This window comes from Oncorhynchus mykiss, chromosome 1 (genome assembly GCF_013265735.2).
Source record: "Oncorhynchus mykiss isolate Arlee chromosome 1, USDA_OmykA_1.1, whole genome shotgun sequence".
Classification (NCBI taxonomy): domain Eukaryota; kingdom Metazoa; phylum Chordata; class Actinopteri; order Salmoniformes; family Salmonidae; genus Oncorhynchus; species Oncorhynchus mykiss.
Window position 1 is genome coordinate 2673251 of NC_048565.1, and position 27305 is coordinate 2700555.

The 27305-nt window shown below is 42.0% G+C and overlaps 1 protein-coding gene across 2 annotated transcripts in view; it reads right to left on the minus strand.

Moving 5' to 3' along the window:
- LOC110523943 (cyclin-dependent kinase-like 5) overlaps positions 1-27305 on the minus strand; it is a 178416-nt gene that overhangs the window by 36589 nt on the left and 114522 nt on the right. For both annotated transcript variants that reach the window (XM_036980806.1, XM_036980846.1), the window contains exons 13-14: positions 7396-7501; positions 4637-4751 (exon numbers count right to left, since the gene is read on the minus strand). In XM_036980806.1, the coding sequence (XP_036836701.1) occupies positions 4637-4751; positions 7396-7501 (221 nt within the window). The remainder of the gene's footprint in view (positions 1-4636; positions 4752-7395; positions 7502-27305) is intronic.

Below are 27305 nucleotides of genomic sequence, written 5' to 3' on the forward strand. Positions count from 1 at the left end.
TGATGTCCCAGATGTGCTCAATTGGGGAACGGGCGGGCCAGTCCATAGCATCAATGCCTTCCACTTGCAGGAACTGCTGACACACTCCAGCCACATGAGGTCTAGCATTGTCTTGCATTAGGAGGAACCCAGGGCCAACCGCACCAGCATATGGTCTCACAAGGGGTCTGAGGATCTCATCTCGGTACCTAATGGCAGTCAGGCTACCTCTGGCGAGCACATGGAGGGCTGTGCGGCCCCCCAAAGAAATGCCACCCCACACCATGACTGACTGTTAAGGGAATTTTTATCAATGATGACTAATAATGTATATATTTCAATCAGGACTGACTAGTTCAAATGCTATTATGTACTGTACATAATGAATTTTCTCTCTTGCTCCCATTCCCAATTGTATATAATATAGTCAGGAGTTTAGTAACAATGACGGTCTGTTCCTTTGTACAAATGAATGAACTATCTCCAGATGGCAGGGACGGACTATCTCCAGACTGTCTAGAATGCTGATTTACAATGACTGACCTTGGCTTCAGGCGAGGAGGGAAGGCTCGAGAACTATAGGGCCTCTCTACCCGTGTCATGAAGAGATAGAACATTTAGAAAACGCTGACGTCATTTTCAGTTTATAACCTGTGGAAAAATGTGTATGTACCAGTACTCTCTTGAATTAAACGCTGTTACCTGACTTTTAAGACCGGGGCTCTGTCCATTCTTATAAAAATATTGGGTCTTACAATCCCTTAGAATGCATTGACAGAGTATTTAATTCTGATTTGGGAAACAATACAGAGGAATTTAGAATTCCTTCAACACTGACCCACCGCCAAACCGGTCATGCTGGAGGATGTTGCAGGCAGCAGAACGTTCTCCACGGCGTCTCCAGACTGTCACATGTGCTCAGTGTGACCCTGCTTTAATCTGTGAAGAGCACAGGGCGCCAGTGGTGAATTTGCCAATCTTGGTATTCTCTGGCAAATGCCAAACGTCCTGCACAGTGTTGGGCTGTAAGCACAACCCCCACCTGTGGACGTCGGGCCCTCATACCACCCTCATGGATTCTGTTTCTGACCGTTTGAGCAGACACATGCACATTTGTGGCCTGCTGGAGGTCATTTTGCAGGGCTCTGGCAATGCTCCTTGCACAAAGGCGGAGGTAGCGGTCTTGCTGCTGGGTTGTTGCCCTCCTACGGCCTCCTCCACGTCTCCTGATGTACTGGCCTGTCTCCTGGTAGCGCCTCCATGCTCTGGACACTACGCTAACAGACACAGCAAACCTTCTTGCCACAGCTCGCATTGATGTGCCATCCTGGATGAGCTGCACTACCTGAGCCACTTGTGTGGGTTGTAGACTCCGTCTCATGCTACCACTAGAGTGAAAGCACCGCCAGCATTCAAAAGTGACCAAAACATCAGCCAGGAAGCATAGGAACTGAGAAGTGGTCTGTGGTCCCCACCTGCAGAACCACTCCTTTATTGGGGGTGTCTTGCTAATTGCCTATAATTTCCACCTGTTGTCTATTCCATTTGCGCAACAGCATGTGACATGTATTGTCAATCAGTGTTGCTTCCTAAGTGGACAGTTTGATTTCACAGAAGTGTGATTGACTTGGAGTTATTGTGGTGTTTAAGTGTTCCCTTTATTTTTTGAACAGTGTAGCCCTGCGAGTTGTGCAATCAATATGCTGATAGACTTTAGGTAGCCTTGTTCTCACATTTGCTTTGTTAAAATACCCATCCACAATAAATGCAGCCTCCGGATATATAGTTTGCAGTTTACATAGAATCCAGTGAAATTTTTTGAGGGCCATCTTGGTGTTCGCTTCAGGGGGAATGTACACAGCTGTGACTATAACTGACGAGAATTCTCTTGGTAGGTAAAATGGCCGGCATTTGATTGTAAGGAATTCTAGGTCGGGTGAGCAAAAGCACTTGAGTTCCTGTATGTTGTTATGATTACACCATGAGTCGTTAATCATAAAATATACACCCCCACCCTTCCTCTTCTCAGAGAAGTGTTTATCTCTGTCGGTGTGATACATGGAGAAGCCCGGTGACTGTACCAATTCCAACAACATATCCAGAGAGAGCCATGTTTCCGTGAAACAGAGAATGTTACAATCTCTGATGTCTCTCTGGAAGGCAACCCTTGCTCGAATTTCGTCTACCTTGTTGTCAAGAGACTGGACATTGGCGAGTACTATACTCGGGAGCGGTGAGCGATGTGCACGTTTACGGAGCCGGACCAGAAGGCTGCTCCATCTGCCCCCTCTGCGGCGACATTGTTTTGGGTTGGCTACTGGGATCAGATCCACTGTCCTAGGTGGTGGTCCGAACAGAGGATCCACTTCGGGAAAGTCGTATTCCTGGTCGTAATATTGGTAAGTTGACGTTGCTCTTATATCCAATAGTTCTTCCCGGCTGTATGTAATAAGACTTAAGATTTCCTGGAGTAACTATGTAAGAAATAACACATAAAAAAAATACTCCATAGTTTCCTAAGAACGCGAAGCAAGGCGACCATCTCTGTCAGTGCCATTTAGCAGGATTACATTCATTTCTATTCATTTTACAATGAGACAGCAAGGAGATGTGGCAATTTTTTTACACAGAAGATGTAGCATTTTATAACTAATTATGTGCAATTCTACTCATTTTGCCATGGGATGGAGAGACGATTTTGGAATTTCACAAGAAATCTCATTCAATTTTACTCATTTTGCAATGGGGCGGGAGAGAAGATGTAGCAATTTTATAGCTAATTACATGCAATTCTACTCACTTTGCCATGGGGCAGAGAGAAGATTTAGCAAATGTATAACACATTTCATGTAATTTACTCATTTTGCCATGGAGAGGAGAAAAGATTTGGCAATTTTATAAATAATTGCATGCAATTTTACTAATTTTACAATGGAATGGAGAGAATATTTAGCAATTATTTTACTAATTTCTATTCATTTTACAACAGAGCAGAGAGAAGATTTAGCAATTTTATAAATAATTTCATGCAATTCTACTAATTTTGCCAACCGGTGAAGAGAAGACTGAAATTTTGTAGCAAATTTCATGTGATTCTACTCATGTGGCAATGAGGCAGAGAAAATATTTAGCAAATGTATAACTCAAATGTATAACAGAGCAGAGAGAAGATTTAGCAATTTTAGAAATAATTTCATGCAATTCTACTCATTTTGACATGGGGCCGAGAGAAAATTTTGCATATATTTTTTGGGGGGACAAATTTCATGCAATTCTACTAATTTTACCAAGGGCGGAGAGAAGATTTAGCAAATGTATAACTCATTTCATGCAATTCTTCCCATTTTGCCATGGGCGGAGAGAAGACAACAGTTTCATAAAAAATGTCATCGTAAGTCTACTAATTTTGTCATGGGCCAAAGAGAAGCTGTAGCAATTTTATAACTAATTATATACAATTCTACTCATTTTGCCATCCGGTGAAGAGAAGATTTAGCAATTTTGTAACAAATTTCATGCAATTCTACTCATTTTGCCATGGGGCCGAGAGAAGATTTAGCAATTGTATAACACATTTCATGCACTTCTACTCATTTTTCAACAGGATGGAGAGAAGACAACAGTTTTATAACAAATTTCATGCAATTCTACTCATTTTGCCATGGGGCTCAGAGAAGATCAATTTTCTAACACAATTCATGCAATTCTCCTCATTTTACCAAGGGGCAAAGAGAAGATGTAGCAATTATAGAACTAATTACATACGTTCTACTCATTTTGCCATACGGTGAAGAGAAGATTGAGTAAATGTCTAATTTCATGCAATTCTACTCATATTGTCATGGGAAGGAGAGAAGATTTAGCAATTTTATGAATAATTAAAAGCAATTTTACTAATTTTACAATGGAATGGAGAGAATTTGGAGAATGGAGAATATTGAGCTTTTCTTTTTTTTTTTTACTAATTTCATACAATTCTATTCATTTTACAATGGGATGGAGAGAAGATTTAGCTATTTAAAATATATATATGGAATTCTACTCGTTTTGACATGGGCTGAGAGAAGATTTTTGACTTTTTTAAACTAATTTCATGCAATTCTACAAATGTTGCCATCCGGTGAAGAGAAGACTTTTAAATTTTATTGAAATTTCATGTGATTCTACTCATTTTGCAATGAGGCAGAGAGAAGATTTCGCAAATGTATAACTAATTTCATGCAATTCTACTCATTTTGCCATGTGCCGAGAGAAGATTTGGCAATTTTATAACACATTTCCTGCAATTCTACACATTTTGCCATAGGGTGGAGAGAAATATTAGCTATTTTTAATATGATATCCGAGTGAGATTGACTAACAAAATCAATTGGGGCCCCGCGGACAGTAATTTGAAGTTTAGATAGCTGACCGCTAGACTAATTTACCAATCTAAAAAATGCTAACTGACTTACAGTTTAGTGACTTTCAGTGACAGACATAACAAGAGAAAAACTGCTCATGCACAACCAAATTTCAAAATTGCACCTTGTGTATTCCACTATTCTAACTCGTAACAGTAAGATGAGCCCCCCACCCCCAAAAAACGTCTTCTAGTTGCCCAACCCTAATATAGGGAAAAGGGTGTCATTTGAATGAAGCCTCCCTAGTGCCTCACCAGGGGTCAAAGGCCGGCTGGCGTTTGGGATGGTTGGTCAAGGTGCTTCCGTCCACTGCCCCCCCTCCTGTCCCCCTGCTGCCCTGACCTCCGTTATCTGGCCGCGGGGACGGCACTGTGGAGCAACAACATAACAACATAGTAAACTCCACAAAACATCAGAGACACATAAGGAAGAAAACACTACAGGTTATAGATACATAGTAGAGGACTTCATCGGTCCAAAAATATGGACTCGTTGCGAAATGGACCTAGGGCTTTTCTACTCGAACCCAATATGCATAAATACATTTTCAAAATATAGAGACATGCTCCAAATGGAGCCAAGGATAACAATTCCGTATAGACTGGTCGGATCCAGATCCGATCCGAGTGAGGGAAGCAGCAGAAAAGTATTTTTAAAGCTACTTTATTAACCGGAGCTGATAAAAAGCTAGAGGCGGGTGGGAGAGGGAGATTAGGGGAGAGTAGGGGGAAAGAGCAGGCAGGGTGGGGCCGTACCGTGAGTGAGTGACACAGGGTGCAGGGAGGGAGAGACTGCAACCAACCAACAAACAGACTCGAACTATAGTAGACTAATAACATATAGATCAAATTGTCACATTTGCCGAATACCGTGAAATGCTTACGTACTAGCCCTTAACCAACAATGCAGTTCAAGAAATAGAGTTAAGAAAATATTTACTAAATAAACTAAAGTAAGAAATGAAATAAAAGGTAACAAGAAAATTACATAAAAATAACGAGGCTATATACAGTGGGGCAAAAAAGTATTTAGTCAGCCAACAATTGTGCATGTTTTCCCACTTAAAAAGATGAGAGAGGCCTGTAATTTTCATCATAGGTACACTTCAACTATGACAGACAATATGAGAAAATCACATTGTAGGATTTTTTATGAATTTATTTGCAAATTATGGTGGAAAATAAGTATTTGGTCACCTACAAACAAGCAAGATTTCTGGCTCTCACAGACCTGTAACTTCTTCTTTAAGAGGCTCCTCTGTCCTCCACTCGTTACCTGTATTAATGGCACCTGTTTGAACTTGTTATCAGTATAAAAGACACCTGTCCACAACCTCAAACAGTCACACTCCAAACTCCACTATGGCCAAGACCAAAGAGCTGTCAAAGGACACCAGAAACAAAATTGTAGACCTGCACCAGGCTGGGAAGACTGAATCTGCAATAGGTAAGCAGCTTGGTTTGAAGAAATCAACTGTGGGAGCAATTATTAGGAAATGGAAGACATACAAGACCACTGATAATCTCCCTCGATCTGGGGCTCCACGCAAGATGATCACAAGAACGGTGAGCAAAAATCCCAGAACCACACGGGGGGACCTAGTGAATGACCTGCAGAGAGCTGGGACCAAAGTAACAAAGCCTACTATCAGTAACACACTACACCGCCAGTGACTCAAATCCTGCAGTGCCAGACGTGTCCCCCTGCTTAAACCAGTACATGTCCAGGCCCGTCTGCTAGAGAGTATTTGGATGATCCAGAAGAAGATTGGGAGAATGTCATATGGTCAGATGAAACCAAAATATAACTTTTTGGTAAAAACTCAACTCGTCGTGTTTGAAGGACAAAGAATGCTGAGTTGCATCCAAAGAATACCATACCTACTGTGAAGCATGGGGGTGGAAACATCATGCTTTGGGGCTGTTTTTCTGCAAAGGGACAAGGACGACTGATCCGTGTAAAGGAAAGAATGAATGGGGCCATGTATCGTGAGATTTTGAGTGAAAACCTCCTTCCATCAGCAAGGGCATTGACGATGAAACGTGGCTGGGTCTTTCAGCATGACAATGATCCCAAACACACCGCCCGGGAAACGAAGGAGTGGCTTCGTAAGAAGCATTTCAAGGTCTTGGAGTGGCCTAGCCAGTCTCCAGATCTCAACCCCATAGAAAATATTTGGAGGGAGTTGAAAGTCCGTAACATTTTCTAATAAGGTATCTGTAGTTTTACTCAAGTATGACAATTTGGTACTTTTCCACCACTGTGAAAATGTCAGTGAAGACACATGCCAGTTGGTCCGCGCATGCTTTGAGTATATGTCCTGGTCATCCGTCTGGCCCTGTGGCTTTGTGAATGCTGACCTGTTTAAAGGTCGTCGCTCACATCAGCTACGGAGAGCGTGATCACACAGTCGTCTGGAACAGCTGGTGCTCTCATGTATACTTCAGTGTTGCTGGTCACAAAACGAGCATAAACGGCACTTAGCTCATCTGGTAGGCTCGCGTCACTGGGCAGCTAGCGGCTGTGTTTCCCTTTGTGGTCCGCAAAAGTTTACAAGCCTTGCCACATTCGACGAGCATCAGAGCCGGTGAAGTAGGATTCAATCTTAGTCCTGTATTGACGCATTGCCTGTTTGATGGTTCGTCTGAGGGCATAGCGGGATTTCTTATAAACGTCCGGATTAGTGTCCCGCTACCTTGAAATCGGCAGCTCTAGCCTTTAACTCGGTGCGGATGTTGCCTGTAATCAATGGATTCGGGTTGGGATATGTACTTACGGTCACTGTGGGGACAACGTTGTTGATGCACTTACTAATGAAGCCAGCAACTGAGGTGGTGTACTCCTCAATAGCATTGGATGAATACAGGAAAATATTGCAGTTTGTTCTAGCAAAACAGTCCTGTAGCCTAGCATCTGCGTCATCTGACCACTTCCGTATTTCGTTTTAAGTCACACGTACCTCTATAGAAGCTGTAGCCCTGTGAATGTGCTAAGAGAGATAAGTCACATGTACCTCTATAGAAGCTGCCAACCCTCCTGGGCATGGACTCACTGTAGATGATGCGGTTTTCTTTAGAAGAGACTCCGTCCTCTGGGTGCTGTTCATGGAACATCCCCACCTGGACAGGGTTATGGATAGGACACAGAAAGGAGGCCAGAGTCAGACAGACAGACACAGAGTAGGCTTGACAGACTGACCGGAAAAATATGAAAACTTCTAATTAGTAACATGTTGATAAAACTATATCTGGTATCATGATGGTAACATTATCCTAGAAGTGTGTTGATAGCATTCTCCCAGGCAGAGACGTGGTACAGTATCTACTATAATCTTTTATTTATTTAATTTTATTTAACTAGACAAGTCAGTTAAGAACACATTTTTATTTACAATGACGGCCTACCCGGGCCAAACCCTAACCAGTACGACGCTGGGCCATTTGTGCGCTGCCCTATTGGCCTCCCAATCACAGCCAGTTGTGATACAGCCTGGAATCGAACCAGGGTCTGCAGTGCCTTAGACCGTTGCACCACTCGGGAGCCCCCCAATCTAAGGTACAGTATCTACCATGATTTCATAAGTGGTACAGTATCTACCCTGATCTAATAAGAGGTATACTATCTATCATGTTATAATTAGAGGTACAGTATTGTCATGACTCTCCTGTAAAGATCTGAAGGAGCAGGTTACAGTGGGTCCGCTCTATAGTGCCCTCTCTCTCCCTCAGAGGGGGAGAGGGGTGAAGTTGGCCGTTTTATGACGGTCATAAATACCTTGTAGAAACTCTGCCTTTGGGCTCTGCAGGATTGAGGGGAAAGAAACCTCTTTGTTACAAGGAGATTCCTCCCGCCAAAACAGTAACATCAAAAGGTTGAATAATGAAACAATATTTCTGTAATCCAAACAGTTGGAATGGTCCGTGGGTACCGAAAGACCAATTATGTCAGATCAGTTGTTGTTTTGTGATCTCATTAAGAATGGTATAACCACATAACTGTATCTCAATGTGTATATTTCCCAGTTATCAGATTGTAACGACGTGCGCTGAGAGTTGGGAAACAAGTTCAGGGAGTGTTAAGGGATTTTTGATCAATAATGACTAATTATGTATACATTTCAATCAGGACTGACTAATCAGAATACTATTATGTTACTGTATAGATGTATGAATTTTCTTTTAACCCAAGTACTGAATATAATGTGTGTAAATATAATCAAGAAGTAGAACAATGACTGTCTGTTCCTTGGTAGAAATGAATGAACTTATAGCCAGACTGGCTAGAATGCTTATCTACACAGGCAGACCTTGGCTTGCGTCGTAAATTATCTTAGTAGGGAGAGACGATGTGGGAAGGCTTGAGATCTATATAGCCATTGTACTGCTGGTTGATGAGACGGGGTGTTACGAAAACTAATGACGTCATTTTCAGTTTATAATCTGTGGTAAACTGTATCATGTTCAGTACTCTCGAAAATAAACGCAGCTGGTTGATATTTGAGACTGGTCTCTGTCCATTTTATACAAATAAGAGTCTTACAAATTCTTAGGAATTGACAGAGTGTTTCATTTTATTGGGTATTAAAACATAGAGGAATATAATTCCTGTAACAGGGAGTGAGTGCTTTAATAAATAAACGGAACATAATACAAAACAAGAAACTCGAACAGCACACAGACATGAAACAGAAACAGAAACAATGACACCTGGGGAAGGAACCAAAGAGTGACATGTATAGGGAAGGTAATCAGGGAAGTGATGGGAGTCCAGGTGAGTCTGACGACATGCAGGAGTGCATAGCGATGGTGACAGTTGTGCGCCATTATGAACAGCCTGGTGACCTAGAGGCCGTAGAGGGAGCAAATGTGACACAGATTTACATCTAAATGTTCTGGATCTTATATGATTAAATATGAAACTATTTGCGAAAAGATTAAATGTGATGTTAGCCTTCTAAATGGGAATTGTTTTTCATATAAAAGTTTTAACCAGTCAGTGACCACATCCACGTGAGCACAGACATTACGTTGACATCATGGAATGCCCCCTTTGCCAGAGTATATAAAATGACTCGCTTACAAAATGTACATTTGACCAGGGAACATGAGAAAGCAGTCCACACTCTGAAATGGTTGCCATTTCAATGGAGACCAGTTATGTGAAACGCCAGCTGAATATGTTACAAATGGTGAAGAAATGTAAATCTCTATAGACCTGTACATTGCCGGGTTGCTACGGGCATGTAAAATGGTTCTAGCTCTACAATAGACCAGCGTAACCGACAGCATGAGCTGAAAGGTACAAAATGGTTAGAAACTCTGAAACTCTCTCTCTCGAAGAAGAAAAGACTACACAGGAACATTCAGTCTGCAGTAAACTTGACCGAAGACTAGAAGACAAAGAACAATTTACTCTCACCACTATAGATACCCCTATTCTAATGGACAGAACCCGCTGAACATTGGCGGTTAGACCTCTGGAGGAACCATTCTCACAGACACCCTACTACAACTACAAAGGACATGGTGACTTCTTGTGGACAACCAGAGGCTTTCTGTCAAATTACTCCCCGTAGATGGATTGAGTGTTTTCAAGAGAGAGACAGCAAAGACATACACATGTAAATATGTACATTGCAATTCTTTCGAATGAGCGGAGTTCATGTGCAAGGTATCCACATTTCCATGAGCATAGTTATCAGCTGTCTGTACGACTTTGTCTCTCCCTTTCCCTCTCTTTTGAATCTGCCATTTTGTGTAACAAAATCTAATAAGAGGTACATTATCTATCAAGATATAATTAGAGATGCAGCATCTACCATTATCTAATTAGAGGTACAGTATCTACCATGATCGATTTAGAGGTATCTACCATGATCTATTTAGAGGTATCGACCATGATCTAATTAGAAGTACAGTATCTACCATGATCAAATAAGAGGTATATTATCTTTCAAGGTCTAATTTGAGGTACAGCATCTAGCATTATTGAATTAGAGATACCTACCATTATCTAGTTAGAGGTACGTTATGCAATGATCTAATTAGAGATACAGTATCTACCACAATCTAATTAGAGCTATCAACAATGATCTTATTAGAGGTACATTATCTACCATGATCTAATTAGAGGTATCTACAGTAACTACCATGATCTATTAGGAGGTACATTATCTATCAATAACTAATTAGAGTTACAGTATATACCTTGATCTAATTAGAGGTACAGTATTTGCCATGATCTACTAAGACGTACAGTATATACCATTATATAATTAGAGGTACAGCATCTACCATGATCTAATTAGAGGTACAGTATTTACCATGATCTAATTAGAGGTACAACATCTACCATTATCTAATTAGAGGTACAGTATCTACCATTATCTAATTAGAGGTATCTACCATGATCTAATTAGAGGTACGGGGTCTACCTTTATCTAATTAGAGGTACCTATCATGATCTAATTAGAGGTATCTACCATGATCTAATTAGAGGTGCAGTATTTGCCATTATCTAATTAGAGGCATCTGCCATGATCTAATTAGAGGTACAGTATCTACCATTATCTAATTAGAGGTACATTATCTACCATGATCTAATTAGAGGTACAGTATCTACCATGCGCTAATTAGATGTACAGAATCTACCATGATCTAATTAAAGGTATAGTATCTACCACAATCAAATGAAAGGTATGAACCATGATCAAACTAGAGGTACAGATCTACCATGTTCTAATTAGAGGTAGAGTATCTAACATGACCTAGTTAGAGGTACAGTATCTACCATGATCTAATTAGCGGTATCTACCATTATTTAATTAGAGGTAGAGTATCTACCATGATCTAGTTAGAGGTACAGTATCTACCATGATCTAATTAGAGGTATCTACCATTATCTAATTAGAGGTATCGAACATGATCTAATTTGACGTACAGTATCTAACATTATCTAATTTGATATACAGTATCTACCATTATCTAAATAGAGTTACAGCATCTGGCATGATCATATTAGAGATATCTACCATGATCTAATTAGAGGCACAGTATCTGCCATGATCTAATTAGAGGTACTGTATCTACCATCATCTAGTTAGAGGTACATTATGCCATGATATAATTAGAGGTACAGTATCTAACATGATCTAATTAGAGGTACATTACACCATGATCTAATTAGAGGTGCAGTATCTACCATGATATAAGAGGTACATCATCTACCATGATATAGTTACAGAATTTACAATGATCAAATTAAAGATACAGTATCTACCACAATCTAATGAAAGTTATATACCATGATCAAATTAGAGGTACAGTATCTACCATGTTCTATTTAGAGGTACAGTATCTACCATGATCTAATTAGAGGTATTTGATTTGATATCTTATTAGAGGTACATTATATATACAAACGTATGTGGACACCCCTTCACCCCTGCTATTTCAGCCACACCTGTTGCTGACAGGTGTATAAAATCGAACACACAGCCATGCAATCTCAATAGACAAACATTGGCAGTAGAATGGCCTTACTGAAGAGCTCAGTGTCTTTCAAAGTGGCACGGCCATAGGATGAAACCTTTCTCAACAAGTCAGTTTATCAAATTTCTGCCCTGCTAGAGCTGCCCCGGTCAACTGTAAGTGATGTTATTGTGAAGTGGAAACGTTTAGCAGCAACAACGGCTCAGCCGTGGAGTGAATGGGACCGGCGAGCTCACAGAACATGACCGCTGAGTGCTGAAGAGCGTAGCGTGTAAATATAATCTGTCCTCGGCTGCAACACTCACTACCAACTTCCAAACTGTCAGCACAAGACCTGTTCGTCGGGACCTTAATGAAATGGTTTGCCATGGCTGAGCAGTCGCATACAAGCCTAAGATCACCATGTGCAATGTCAAGTGTCGGCTGTAGTGGTGTAAAGCTCGCCCCCATTGGACTCTGGAGCCGTGGAAACGCGTTGTCTGGAAAGATGAATCATGCTTCATCTGGCAGTCCAACGGGCTAATCTAGGTTTGGCGGATGCTAGGAGAATACTACCTGCCCCAACGTATAGTGCCAATGGTAAAGTTTGGTGGAGGAGGAACAATGGTCTGGGGCTGTTTTTCATGGTTCGGGCTAGGGCCTCTAGTTCCAGTGAAGGGTATTTTTAATGCTACAGCGTACAATGACTTTCTAGACGATAACAATGCCCCCATGCAGAAAGCAAGGTCCATACAGAAAGGGTTTGTCAAGATCAGTTTGGAAGAACTTCACTGGCCTGCATAGAGCCCTGACCTCATCCCCACCAAACACCTTTGGGATGAATTGGAATGCCGACTGCGAGCCAGGCCTAATCGCCCAATGTCAGAGCCCAACCTCACAACGCCTCTCCCCTATTTGACCTAGATAGTTTGTGTGTATGCATTGATATGTAGGCTACGTGTGCCTTTTTAAAGAATGTATGTAGTTCGGTCTTTGAGCTGTTCTTGTCTATTGAAGTTCTGTATTATGTAATTCTGTATTATGTTTCATGTTTTGTGTGGACCCCAGGAAGAGTAGCTGCTGCTTTTGCAACAGCTAATGGGGATACAAAAAAAATACAAAATAAAAACTTGTGGCTGAATGGAAGCAAGTCCCTGCAGCAATGTTCCTACACCTAGTGGAAATCCTTCCCAGAAGAGTGGAGGCTGTTATAGCAGCAAAGAGGGGCCCAACTCCATATTAATGCCCATGATTTTGGAACGAGATGTTCGATGAGCAGATGTCCACATACATTTGGTCATGTAGTGTATCTACCATGATCTCTCGCAGAGCAATGGACCTTAGATGCAATGGACCTAGCTGCAACACTGAATTTCTAGAGGACTATGGCCTAAATATTGAATTATTCAGAGCAAAGCAAAGCCAACAGAGAAAGTGAAGCAGCGACAGGCAGGCAGGCAGGCAGGCAGGCAGGCAGCCAGGCAGGCAGGCAGACAGACCTACCTCATTTGCACACACTGTATATAGACTTTTCTACTGTTTTATTGATTGTGTGTTTTGTTTATTCCATGTGTAACTCCGTGTTGTTGTTTGTGTCACACTGCTTTGCTTTATCTTGGCCAGGTCGCAGTTGTAAATGAGAACTTGTTCTCAACTAGCCTACCTGGTTAAATAAAGGTGAAATAAATAAATAAAATGTACATATTACTTCAATTAGCCCGACTAACCGGAGCCCCCGCACATTGGCTACCCGGACTATCTGCATTCTGTCACGCCAACCCCTCTTTTACGCTGCTGCTGCTCTCTGTTTACCATATATGGATAGTCACTTTAACCATACATATTTGTATTTAAAAAAAAAAAATGCAACCTTTATTTAACCAGGCAAGTCAGTTAAGAACAAATTCTTAATTTCAATGACGGCCTAGGAACGGTGGGTTAACTGCCTGTTCAGGGGCAGAATGACAGATTTGTACCTTGTCAGCTCGGGGGTTTGAACTTGCAACGTTTCGGTCACTAGTCCAATGCTCTAACCACTAGGCTACCCTTGCCTCAATTAGCCCAACTAACCGGTGCCTGTATAAAGCCTCGTTACTGTAAATAGCCTCGCTACTGTTATTTTCACTGTCTTTTAACTGTTGTTTTTATTTCTTTACTTATCTAGTCTTTACCTAATACCTTTTTTATTCTTAAAAAATGCACTGTTGGTTAGCCTGTAAAGCCTGTAAATAAGAATTTCACTGTAAGGTCTACACCTGTTTGATTCGGGCACGTGACACAAACTGTGAATTGATCCTCCAAGAGCTTCTTGCTGCCAAGGGAACGCCTGACAGCTTGAAAGTAGTTTTAGACACTACAGTGAAAATGGTTAACTTTGCTAAAGCAAGGCCCCTGAATGAACTCGTGTATTTTCTGCATTATGCAATATGGGCAGCGACCATGTAACACTTTTACAAAATACAGAAGTCAGAGCTTTTTTCTGTCTGCATTATCAAGGACAACACACAGGTCTTTCCATCATTGTATGATTTTTTTGTGTGCAAATGAACTCAAGCTTACGGACAATGTCAAATGTGATATAGCGACGCACCTGAGTGAGCTTGGTGCGCAATTAAGCAGGTACTTTCCTGAAACGGACGACACAAACAACTGGATTCGTTATCCCTCTCATGCTCTTCCTCCAGTCCACTTACTGATATCTGAACAAGAGAGCCTCATCGAAATTGCAACAAGCGGTTCTGTGAAAATGTTATTTAATCAGAAGCCACTGCCAGATTTCTGGATAGGGCTGTGCTCAAGAGTTTCTTGCCTTGGCAAATCTCATTGTTAAGACAATGATGCCGTTTGCAACCATGTACCTATGTGAGAGTGGATTCTCAGCCCTCACTAGCATGAAAACTAAATACAGGCACAGACTGTGTGTGGAAAATGATTTAAGACAGACTCTCTTCAATACAACCCAACATTGCAGAATTATGTGCATCCTTTCAAGCACACCCTTCTCATTAACCTGTGGTAAGTTATTCACCATCTTTGATGAACAAATAAGGTTTTATATGCAAGATGTTGATTGTTGTTGATTATTATTATTTGTGCCCTGGTCCTATAAGACCTCATTGTCCCTTCCCGTGAGCCGGGTTGTGACAGAAACTCACACTCATTCTTATTTTTAATAAATGTATCGTATAGTGTGTGGAAGGCTTACAATGATGGCAAAAAAACAACATTTGAGAGTGCGACCCTGGTGCTAGAGGGGGTCCACAGCTGGCGGTTGAATGTTTGAAGGGGTACGGGACTATAAAAAGTTTGTGAACCACTGCCCTAGAGCACACACAAAACTATACATACCTCTGTCTAAACATCAGCTGTCAATGAGCTGAGAGACATCTCAGACTCTCATATCTATTGGGTGAAATACCATAGTGTGCCATCACAGCAGCAAGATTTGTGACGTGTTGCCACAAGGGCAACCAGTGAAGAACAAACACCATTGTAAATACAATATACAATATTTACGTTAATTTATTTTCCCTTTTGTACATTAACTAGGTAAAGCTCTGCCTTATCTCAGTTTACTGGTCACGATGGCAACACCCACCCGTAGCATGCACTCCAGCAGGTGTATCTCACTGATCATCCCTAAAGCCAACACCTAATTTGGCCGCCTTTCCTTCCAGTTCTCTGCTGCCTGTGACTGGAACAAATTGCAAAAATCGTTGAAGTTGGAGACTTTTATCTCCCTCACCAAACTTTAAACATCTGCTATCTGAGCAGCTAACCGATCGCTGCAGCTGTACATAGTCTATCGGTAAATAGCCCCACCCAATTTACCTACCTCATCCCCGTACTGTTTTTATTTATTTACTTTTCTGCTCTTTTGCACACTAGTATCACTCCAGTGTTAATCTGCTAAATTGTCATTATTCACCTACCTCCTCATGCCTTTTGTACACAATGTATATACAGTGCCTTGCGAAAGTATTCGGCCCCCTTGAACTTTGCGACCTTTTGCCACATTTCAGGCTTCAAACATAAAGATATAAAACTGTATTTTTTTGTGAAGAATAAACAACAAGTGGGACACAATCATGAAGTGGAACAACATTTATTGGATATTTCAAACTTTTTTAACAAATCAAAAACTGAAAAATTGGGCGTGCAAAATTATTCAGCCCCTTTACTTTCAGTGCAGCAAACTCTCTCCAGAAGTTCAGTGAGGATCTCTGAATGATCCAATGTTGACCTAAATGACTAATGATGATAAATACAATCCACCTGTGTGTAATCAAGTCTCCGTATAAATGCACTGCACTGTGATAGTCTCAGAGGTCCGTTAAAAGCGCAGAGAGCATCATGAAGAACAAGGAACATATCAGGCAAGTCCGAGATACTGTTGTGAAGAAGTTTAAAGCTGGATTTGGATACAAAAAGATTTCCCAAGCTTTTAACATCCCAAGGAGCACTGTGCAAGCGATAATATTGAAATGGAAGGAGTATCAGACCACTGCAAATCTACCAAGACCTGGCCGTCCCTCTAAACTTTCAGCTCATACAAGGAGAAGACTGATCAGAGATGCAGCCAAGAGGCCCATGATCACTCTGGGTGAACTGCAGAGATCTACAGCTGAGGTGGGAGACTCTGTCCATAGGACAACAATCAGTCGTATATTGCACAAATCTGGCCTTTATGGAAGAGTGGCAAGAAGAAAGCCATTTCTTAAAGATATCCATAAAAAGTGTTGTTTAAAGTTTGCCACAAGCCACCTGGGAGACACACCAAACATGTGGAAGAAGGTGCTCTGGTCAGATGAAACCAAAATTGAACTTTTTGGCAACAATGCAAAACATTATGTTTGGCGTAAAAGCAACACAGCTCATCACCCTGAACACACCATCCCCACTGTCAAACATGGTGGTGGCAACATCATGGTTTGGGCCTGCTTTTCTTCAGCAGGGACAGGGAAGATGGTTAAAATTGATGGGAAAATGGATGGAGCCAAATACAGGACCATTCTGGAAGAAAACCTGATGGAGTCTGCAAAAGACCTGAGACTGGGACGGAGATTTGTCTTCCAACAAGACAATGATCCAAAACATAAAGCAAAATCTACAATGGAATGGTTCAAAAATAAACATATCCAGGTGTTAGAATGGCCAAGTCAAAGTCCAGACCTGAATCCAATCGAGAATCTGTGGAAAGAACTGAAAACCGCTGTTCACAAATGCTCTCCATCCAACCTCACTGAGCTCGAGCTGTTTTGCAAGGAGGAATGGGAAAAAATGTCAGTCTCTCGATGTGCAAAACTGATAGAGACATACCCCAAGCGACTTACAGCTGTAATCGCAGCAAAAGGTGGCGCTACAAAGTATTAACTTAAGGGGGCTGAATAATTTTGTTTTTGATTTGTTAAAAAAGTTTGAAATATCCAATAAATGTCGTTCCACTTCATGATTGTGTCCCACTTGTTGTTGATTCTTCACAAAAAAATACAGTTTTATATCTTTATGTTTGAAGCCTGAAATGTGGCAAAAGGTCGCAAAGTTCAAGGGGGCCGAATACTTTCGCAAGGCACTGTAGACTCTTAAAAAATGTTTTTTAAACTTTTTTTCCTACTATGTTATTGACTTGTTTATTGTTTACTCCATGTGTAACTAACTCTGTGTTGTTGTCTGTTCACACTGCTATGCTTTATCTTGGCCAGGTCGCAGTTGTAAATGAGAACTTGTTCTCAACTAGCCTACCTGGTTAAATAAAGGTGAAATAAAAAAATTAAAAAAAGATTTGCACATAATATTACATTTGCAATGTCTTTATTATTTTGGAACTTTTGTGAGTGTAATGTTTACCATTAATTGTTATTGTTAACTTAACTTTTGATAATTATCTATTTCACTTGCTTTGGCAATGTAAATATATGTTTCCCATGCCAATAAAGCCCCTTAACAAAGAGAGAGAGAGAGGCCTTAAATTGAATTGAAATTGAGAGGGAGGGAGGGAGGGAGGGAGGGAGGGAGGGAGGGAGGGAGGGAGGGAGAGAGAGAGATAGAGGGAGAGAGAGAGAGAGGGAGAGAGAGAGAGAGAGAGAGAGAGAGAGCGAGAGAGAAATGTTGATGGGAGTAGGATCTAACATTTCGGACCTCAGTGCTTTTCTGTCTCTGAGTGTGAAATAAGTTGGTGTTGTCCCTCGTTGAGTCCCTAATAGGTGGTCTGGTGTGGGGGGTCGCCTAACTGAGTGCCGGGCCCTCACTGCTCTGTAGCTGATGGAGAGACAGAGAGACAGACAGAGAGCAGGAAGCATGGATGAGTCTTTACACAGAGTTAGAGCAGCAGACACACTGGAGAATAGGTTATACATTATAGTTGTGACTATATTAGGTTTTCAGCCAGCAATGCATGTAAAAGTAAATTTTTCCCCTAGTCATTTCCCAGTCAATCTCCATATTACGCAACAAAATTAGGCACACCGATTGAGAACTAAATTCCCTAAATGGTCAGCAGATGGCGCTATCCACTCGCTAGTTTTCTTGCTGGAAGGATGCATTCTTCTGTAGGGATTCTCTAAGAAGACATTTAAGAAATTCTACTAAGTTGTCAACAATGACACTTAGAGATAGACTACATATCAGAAGTGCCTTCCATTTGAATATCCGAGAAAGGTGTTGTTGATATTTTCTCTGCTATCTTTTACAGCAAAGAATGAAGGTAAAGCTAACTAAATTAACTAAATGACATGGGGGCTAACAGGCTAATATTTAATTTTTGTTGAAGGAGAAACAGAAAAAGTAGACAGAATTAGGATTACAGATCATACAGTCTTATTCAAAGTGAGAAATGCAGCATGTCCTCATTGGAGATCTATCTGTTCTATGTACAGAGCTGTAACGCAAAACTGAAACCTAGACACTTTCTCCTCTGCTAGCAACAGTACCTAAGCCATATTCAAAATTGAATTCAAGCCATATAGCCTAAATTATTGAAATTGTATCTGTTTTGTTAGTTGCTAGCTGGCTAGCCAGGCTCCCGGGTTCACGTCTTGTCCGAGCAGCCCACGTATGGCACAAGTATGCTAGCTGGCTAGCTAAGTTGTTGTACCTTGACATTTGTGACCCTCAACACACTTCTTTTGTTCAATTATCTCAGCCAGTCACAATTAAATTCAAGGCAGATGAACTATCTAACAGGCATGGGCTCTCCATCGTACGTAGCTAGCTAGTTAGCTAACCAAAACAATGCTCTTAAATGACATATAATAGCATAATGCCGTGACAGTTTCATCAAACGTTAGTAGAATGTTATAGCGATGTCTGTGCTTACCATGATCGTCGGTATAAGCTACTCTTTGGCCATATCTCCAATATTATTTTGAGTCTCATCACAAAATCATACACAAGTGTCAAGGCAATGTTGTTTTGCACTAAGATGGCTGTTCACTGATGTTGCAGTATCTTAGCCTGATTTATCCTGACTTTCTGGAAATTGTGTAATCAGAGCCAGTTCCAGGCATAAGTGACATAAGCAGTCGCTTAGGGCCCCCGACCCAAAACATGTAAAAGAAAAAGAGGAACTCAGTGGGCTCAACTTACTATTGAAAGTAAGAATAGTAGATGTTATGTCTGTCACTGACAGTCACTCAATTAGCCATGTCAGCTAACAATTGTTGGATTGCTAGTTAGTCTAGCCAGATGTCTAATCTTGTCGCAATCATGACCAAAAACCAACTGGGCACGCAGGGCATGTGTCCAGTTGCCCTGACCTCCCCGGACCCTGACCTCAAGGGGGCCCGGTGAATAATCTGTCGCTCTGAATAAGAGTGTCTGCTGAATGGGCTTTCGAGTGGCGCAGCGGTCTAAGGCACTGCATTTCAGTTGTCATGACTCTCTCTCCTTGGTCAGGATCAAAGGTGCCAGATAAGCTTGGCACATTTCTGAAGATAGCCAGACCCCTCTCTCCCACAGAAGAGGGAATTGGGGATGGCTATGACGGTGTTGACACCTTAACACTGGGTCGTAATTTAAGCAGGAGGAAACTTTCCCTCTCTGCCTTTGAGTATCCACCAAAGGAATGTTTTGTCTAGAGAGTGTGTGGCCGGCTTAAAAACTCTAACGTCAAAAGATTGGACATTGAAACATTATTTCTAACATAAAGAATGTGGGAAATGGTCGGTGGGGATTTAAAGAATAATCCACATTCCAGTTGTCAGGTTTGCATCTAAATGTTGTATAAAATATATGATTAAGTATAACAATACTTTTGTGAGATAATGGCTTTTCATATAAACCTGTGCTCAATCAGTAACCACGCCCACGTGAGCACAGACATTGTGTCGGCGTGATGGAACGCCCCTTTAGCCAGAGTGCTTAAAAGGACTTGCTAACAAAATTTACATCAGACCAAAACATGTCGGGTTCCTGCTGGCGTGTAAAATGGTCGGGTGCTGAATCCTAAATAATCAACCATTGAGACCAGATAGGGTGGAGCGGTGGCTACACGGCTGAAAATGGTGAGACCAAGCAGACGGACAGTGTAAGCCGGATGTCACAAATGGTTAAAACTACAAGACCAAAAAGACGTGAGAACGTGGTACACATGATTAAATGGTTTAAACTTTACAGACCAGCCGGCGTACAACGCGAGCTGACCATTACGAAATGGTTAGAAGCTCTGAAACTCCCAACACGAGTGAAGAAGGTAAAGACTAGAGACTGCAGCTGTACATGTAAAGTAGTCTAGAACTTTGACTAAAGTCACAAGGGTGACAGATCCCTCTTACCACCGTGTGGTACACCTGAAGTATCCATTCTAACGAACACTCCAAGACCAAAAGCTCTACTACAAAGTACATTGTGACTTCTTGTGGACAAGTCTTACATCCCTCGATAACTTCACCATAGGACCCATCGAGTTCAACAGAGAGATGGCAAAGACATCTACATGTAAATATATACACTGCATTTCTTATCCAAATGAGCGGTCGTAAATGTGTAAAGTATTCTTATTCCAGTGAGTGTAGCTTCCAAATGTATGTACAATAAGTTGACTCCTTGTCTCTCCTTCTCCTTACCTACCCCTCCATTTACATTGTGTAACCAAACAGTCGTGCTTTTGTTAGTCCACTAGGGACCTGTTTTCATTGTATTATGTTAGTAATCAATAACCTATACCGTGTGTGTGTTCTGTGTGATGATTTTGTTAGTTAGTAAATAAATAATTAAGCCAATTTGTGTATCTTCTATTTCATCAATTAGGTTAGGGTTCTTGCAGATATCCAAGGAGTATGTGACATTCAGAAAGACTGATATGAGGTAATAATAATGAATAAGTGACTTATTGAGATATATATCTATATATCTTAGAGTTTAAGTTGGGAGATAGTAACTCGTTAAACCATTTTTCCCGTGGTGCCCCAAATTCCTAATTAGTTCATTTTTACATGATTAATTTAATCTAATAACAATTAAACATAGTAGGTAATTATTAGATGAATAACAGTCATCAGATTAATGATAGTCATGTTACGACACAGTGAAAGAGGTGTCACTACAGTCCCTGGTTTGAATCCAGGCCGTATCACATCCGGCCGTGATTGGGAGTCCCATAGGGTGGCGCACAATTGGCCCAGCGTCGTCCGGGTGTGGCCGGGGTAGGCCGTCATTGTAAATAAGAATTTGTTCTTAACTGACTTGCCTAGTTAAAAAAAAGGATAAATAAAAATGTAAAAAGTATGCAATGTCAAATGTAGGTGGGGGGCCCCCAACCAAAGGGCCCACAAACTTCTAGAGCCGACCGTGTAATTCATAAACAACTTCGCTATTGAAATGCATGCAGCAGGTGATGAGACCAGTTCCAGAAAGTATCACTATATCAAAACCTAAAAAACATATTGTAATACAGTCATCAGTACTATTCATATAAACCCACTGGACCTCCTTAGCACAGACACACAAGAATATGAAACAAAGATTAGTGACTTTATTTTAAATGATGGATGAATCACACATTGTTAAATGTGGTAGCTGCAAGCTGTCTATTTACATCCCTCTCAGTCCAACCACCAGACTGCTACAGTAGAGGGAGAGAGGTTACAGAGAAAAGGGTGGGGGACTAGTTGGAGGTTCAGACTGCTATCGTAGAGGGAGAGAGGTTACAGAGAAAAGGATGGGGGACTAGCTGGAGATTCAGACTGCTATAGTAGAGGGAGAGGTTACAGAGAAAAGGGTGGGGGACTAGCTGGAGGTTCAGACTGCTATAGTAGAGGGAGAGGTTACAGAGAAAAGGGTGGGGGACTAGCTGGAGGTTCAGACTGCTATAGTAGAGGGAGAGAGGTTACAGAGAAAAGGATGGGGGACTAGGTGGAGGATCAGACTGCTATAGTAGAGGGAGAGAGGTTACAGAGAAAAGGGAGGTGGACTAGCTGGAGGTTCAGACTGCTATAGTAGAGGGAGAGAGGTTACAGAGAAAAGGGTAGGGGACTAGCTGGAGGTTCAGACTGCTATAGTAGAGGGAGAGAGGTTACAGAGAAAAGGGTGGGGGACTAGCTGGAGGTTCAGACTGCTATAGTAGAGGGAGAGAGGTTATAGAGAAAAGGATGGGGGACTAGCTGGAGGTTCAGACTGCTATAGTAGAGGGAGAGAGGTTACAGAGAAAAGGATGGGGGACTAGCTGGAGGTTCAGACTGCTATAGTAGAGGGAGAGAGGTTACAGAAAAAAGGGTGGGGGACTAGCTGGAGGTTCAGATTTCCTGGAGTGATACCCTCCTGTAGCTTATCAACCAGCTAGTGATTAGAATTAGGTGCACTACATTAGGGTTGGAGAAAACCTTGGAGATGGTAACTCTCCAGGAGAGACCTGTATCAGATCATGCTGGATCTTGTGTCAAGTCTGTTGATTCCATCTTCTTCTGGTCATCGTCATTGTGGAACTCCAGCCCTCTCAAATCAAATCAAATTTTATTTGTCACATATGGTTAGCAGATGATAATGCGAGTGTAGCAAAATGCTTGTGCTTCTAGTTCCGAAAATGCAGTAATATCCAACGAGTAGTCTAACCTAACAATTTCACAACAACTACCTTATACACACACACACAAGTGTAAAGGAATGAATGAGAATATGTACATAAAAAAATATATGAATGAGTGATGGTAAAGAGTACAGTATATACATATGAGATGAGTATTGTAGGAGATGTAAACATATAAAAGTGGCATTGTTTAAAGTGGCTAGTGATACATAACATCAAGATGGCAAGATGCTTTATCATCAAGATCTATACCATCAATACCATCAAGATGGTATAGAGTACCGTATATACAGTGCCTTGCGAAAGTATTCGGCCCCCTTAAACTTTGCGACCTTTTGCCACATTTCAGGCTTCAAACATAAAGATAGAAAAATGTATTTTTTTGTGAAGAATCAACAACAAGTGGGACACAATCATAAAGTGGAACGACATTTATTGGAGAATTCAAACTTTTTTAACAAATCAAAAACTTAAAAATTGGGCGTGCAAAATTATTCGGCCCCCTTAAGTGAATACTTTGTAGCGCCACCTTTTGCTGCGATTACAGCTGTAAGTCGCTTGGGGTATGTCTCTATCAGTTTTGCACATCGAGAGACTGAATTTTTTTCCCATTCCTCCTTGCAAAACAGCTCGAGCTCAGTGAGGTTGGATGGAGAGCATTTGTGAACAGCAGTTTTCAGTTCTTTCCACAGATTCTCGATTGGATTCAGGTCTGGACTTTGACTTGGCCATTCTAACACCTGGATATGTTTATTTTTGAACCATTCCATTGTAGATTTTGCTTTATGTTTTGGATCATTGTCTTGTTGGAAGACAAATCTCCGTCCCAGTCTCAGGTCTTTTGCAGACTCCATCAGGTTTTCTTCCAGAATGGTCCTGTATTTGGCTCCATCCATCTTCCCATCAATTTTAACCATCTTCCCTGTCCCTGCTGAAGAAAAGCAGGCCCAAACCATGATGCTGCCACCACCATGTTTGACAGTGGGGATGGTGTGTTCAGCTGTGTTGCTTTTATGCCAAACATAACATTTTGCATTGTTGCCAAAAAGTTACATTTTGGTTTCATCTGACCAGAGCACCTTCTTCCACATGTTTGGTGTGTCTCCCAGGTGGCTTGTGGCAAACTTTAAACAACACTTTTTATGGATATCTTTAAGAAATGGCTTTCTTCTTGCCACTCTTCCATAAAGGCCAGATTTGTGCAATATACGACTGATTGTTGTCCTATGGACAGAGTCTCCCACCTCAGCTGTAGATCTCTGCAGTTCATCCAGAGTGATCATGGGCCTCTTGGCTGCATCTCTGATCAGTCTTCTCCTTGTATGAGCTGAAAGTTTAGAGGGACGGCCAGGTCTTGGTAGATTTGCAGTGGTCTGATACTCCTTCCTTTTCAATATTATCGCTTGAACAAGTGCTCCTTGGGATGTTTAAAGCTTGGGAAATATTTTTGTATCTAAATCCGGCTTTAAACTTCTTCACAACAGTATCTCGGACCTGCCTGGTGTGTTCCTTGTTCTTCATGATGCTCTCTGCGCTTTTAACGGACCTCTGAGACTATCACAGTGCAGGTGCATTTATACGGAGACTTGAGGTCTCAGGTGGATTGTATTTATCATCATTAGTCATTTAGGTCAACATTGGATCATTCAGAGATCCTCACTGAACCTCTGGAGAGAGTTTGCTGCACTGAAAGTAAAGGGGCTGAATAATTTTGCACACCCAATTGTTCAGTTTTTGATTTGTTAAAAAAGTTAGAAATATCCAATAAATGTCGTTCCACTTCATGATTGTGTCCCACTTGTTGTTGATTCTTCACAAAAAAATACAGTTTTATATCTTTATGTTTGAAGCCTGGAATGTGGCAAAAGGTCGCAAAGTTCAAGGGGGGCGAATACTTTCGCAAGGCACTGTACATATGAGATGAGTAATGTAGGGTATGTAAACATTATATAAAGTGGCATTGTTTAAAGTGTCTAGTGATACATTTATTTCATTAATTTTTCCATTATTAGAGTGGCTGGAGTTAAGTCAGTATGTTGGCAGCAGCCACTCAATGTTAGTGATGGCTGTTTAAAAGTCTGATGACCTTGAGATAGAAGCTGTTTTTCAGCCTCTCGGCCCCTGCTTTGATGCACCTGTACTGACCTCGCCTTCTGGATGATAGCGGGGTGAACAGGCAGTGGCTCAGGTGGTTGTTGTCCTTGATGATCTTTTTGGCCTTCCTGTGACATCGGGTGGTGTAGGTGTCCTGGAGAGCAGGTAGTTTGCCCCCGGTGATGTGTGGTGCAGACCTCACTACCCTCTGGAGAGCCTTACGGTTATGGGCGGAGCAGTTGCCGTACCAGGCGGTGATACAGCACGACAGGATACTCTCGATTGTGCATCTGTAAAAGTGTGTGAGTGTTTTTGGTGACAAGACTAATTTTTTCAGCCTCTTGAGGTTGAAGAGGCTCTGCTGCGCCTTCTTCACCACGCTGTCTGTGTGGGTGGACCATTTCAGTTTGTCCATGATGTATATGCCGAGGAACTTAAAACGTTCTACCCTCTCCACTACTGTCCCGTCGATGTGGAAAGGGGGGTGCACCCTCTGCTGTTTCCTGAAGTCCACGATCACCTCCTTTGTTTTGTTGACGTTGGGTGTGAGGTTATTTTCCTGACACCACACTCCGAGGGCCCTCACCTCCTACCTGTAGGCCGTCTCGTCATTGTTGGTAATCAAGCCTACCACTGTAGTCGTCTGCAAACTTGATGATTGAGTTGGAGGCGTGCATGGCCACGCAGTCATGGGTGAACAGGGAGTACAGGAGAGGGCTGAGAACGCACCCTTGTGGGGCCCCAGTGTTGAGGATCAGCGGGATGGAGATGTTGTTACCTACCCTCACCACCTGGGAGTGGCCCGTCAGGAAGTCCAGGACCCAGTTGCACAGGGCGGGGTCGAGACCCAGGGTCCCGAGCTTGATGACGAGTTTGGAGGGTACTATGGTGTTAAATGCTGAGCTGTCGTCGATGAACAGCATTCTCACATAGGTATTTCTCTTGTCCAGATCGGTTAGGGAAGCGTGCAGTGTGATTGCGATTGCGTCGTCTGTGGACCTGTTGGGGTGGTAAGCAAATTGGAGTGGGTCTAGGGTGTCAGGTAGGGTGGAGGTGAAATGGTCCTTGACTAGTCTCTCAAAGCACTTCATAATGACGGAAGTGACGGGCGGTAGTCATTTAGCTCAGTTACCTTAGCTTTCTTGGGAACAGGAACAATGGTGGCCCTCATCAAGTATGTGGGGACAGCAGACTGGGATAAGGATTGATTGAATATGTCCGTAAACACACCAGCCAGCTGGTCTGCGCATGCTCTGAGAACGCGGCTGGGGATGCCGTCTGGGCCTGCAGCCTTGCGAGGGTTGACACGTTTAAATGTTTTGCTCATGTCGGCTGCAGTGAAGGAGAGCCCGCAGGTTTTGGTAGCGGGCCGTGTAAGTGGCACTGTAGTGTCCTCAAAGCGAGCAAAGAAGTTGTTTAGTCTGTCTGGGAGCAAGACATCCTGGTCTGCGACGGGGCTGGTTTTCCTTTTATAGTCCGTGATTGACTGTAGACCGTCGCTATACTGATGCTTAGCTTGTTTGATTGCCTTGCGGAGGGAATAGCTACACTGTTTCCGGTCACTTTGCCCTGATTAGAAGCAGTTTTGCGTGAATACTGCCATCAATCCACGGTTTCCAGTTGGGGAAGGTTTTAATAGACGCTGTGGGTACGACATCACCGATGCACTTGCTAATAAACCCGCTCACCGAATCAGCGTATATATCAATGTTGTTGTTTGCCGCAATGTGGAACATCTCCCAGTCCACATGATCGAAGCAATCTTGAAGCGTGGAATCCGATTGGTCGGACCAGCGGTGAACAGACCTGAGCACGGGAGCTTCCTGTTTTAGTTTCTGTCTATAGGCAGGGAGCAACAAAATGGAGTCGTGGTCAGCTTTTCCGAAAGGAGTGCGGGGGAGGGCCTTATATGCGTTGCAGAAGTTAGAATAACAATGATGTAGGGTTTTGCCAGCCCTGGTTGCACAATCGATATGCTGATAGAATTTAGGGAGCGTGGTTTTCAGATTAGCCTTGTTAAAATCCCCAGCTACAATAAATGCAGCCTCAGGATATGTGGTTTCCAGTTTACATAAAGTCAAATGAAGTTCGTTCTTGGCCATCGATGTGTCTGGGGGGATATATGCGGCTGTGATTATAATCGAAGAGAATTCTCTAGGTAGATAATGCAGTTGACATTTGATTGTGAGGAATTCTAAGTCAGGTGAACAGAAGGACTTGAGTTCCTGTATGTTGTTATGATCACACCACGTTCGTTAATCATAAGGCATACACCCCTGCCCTTCTTCTTACCAGAAAGATATGATACTCTGTACTTACTTTTATTGGCGTTGCAACTGT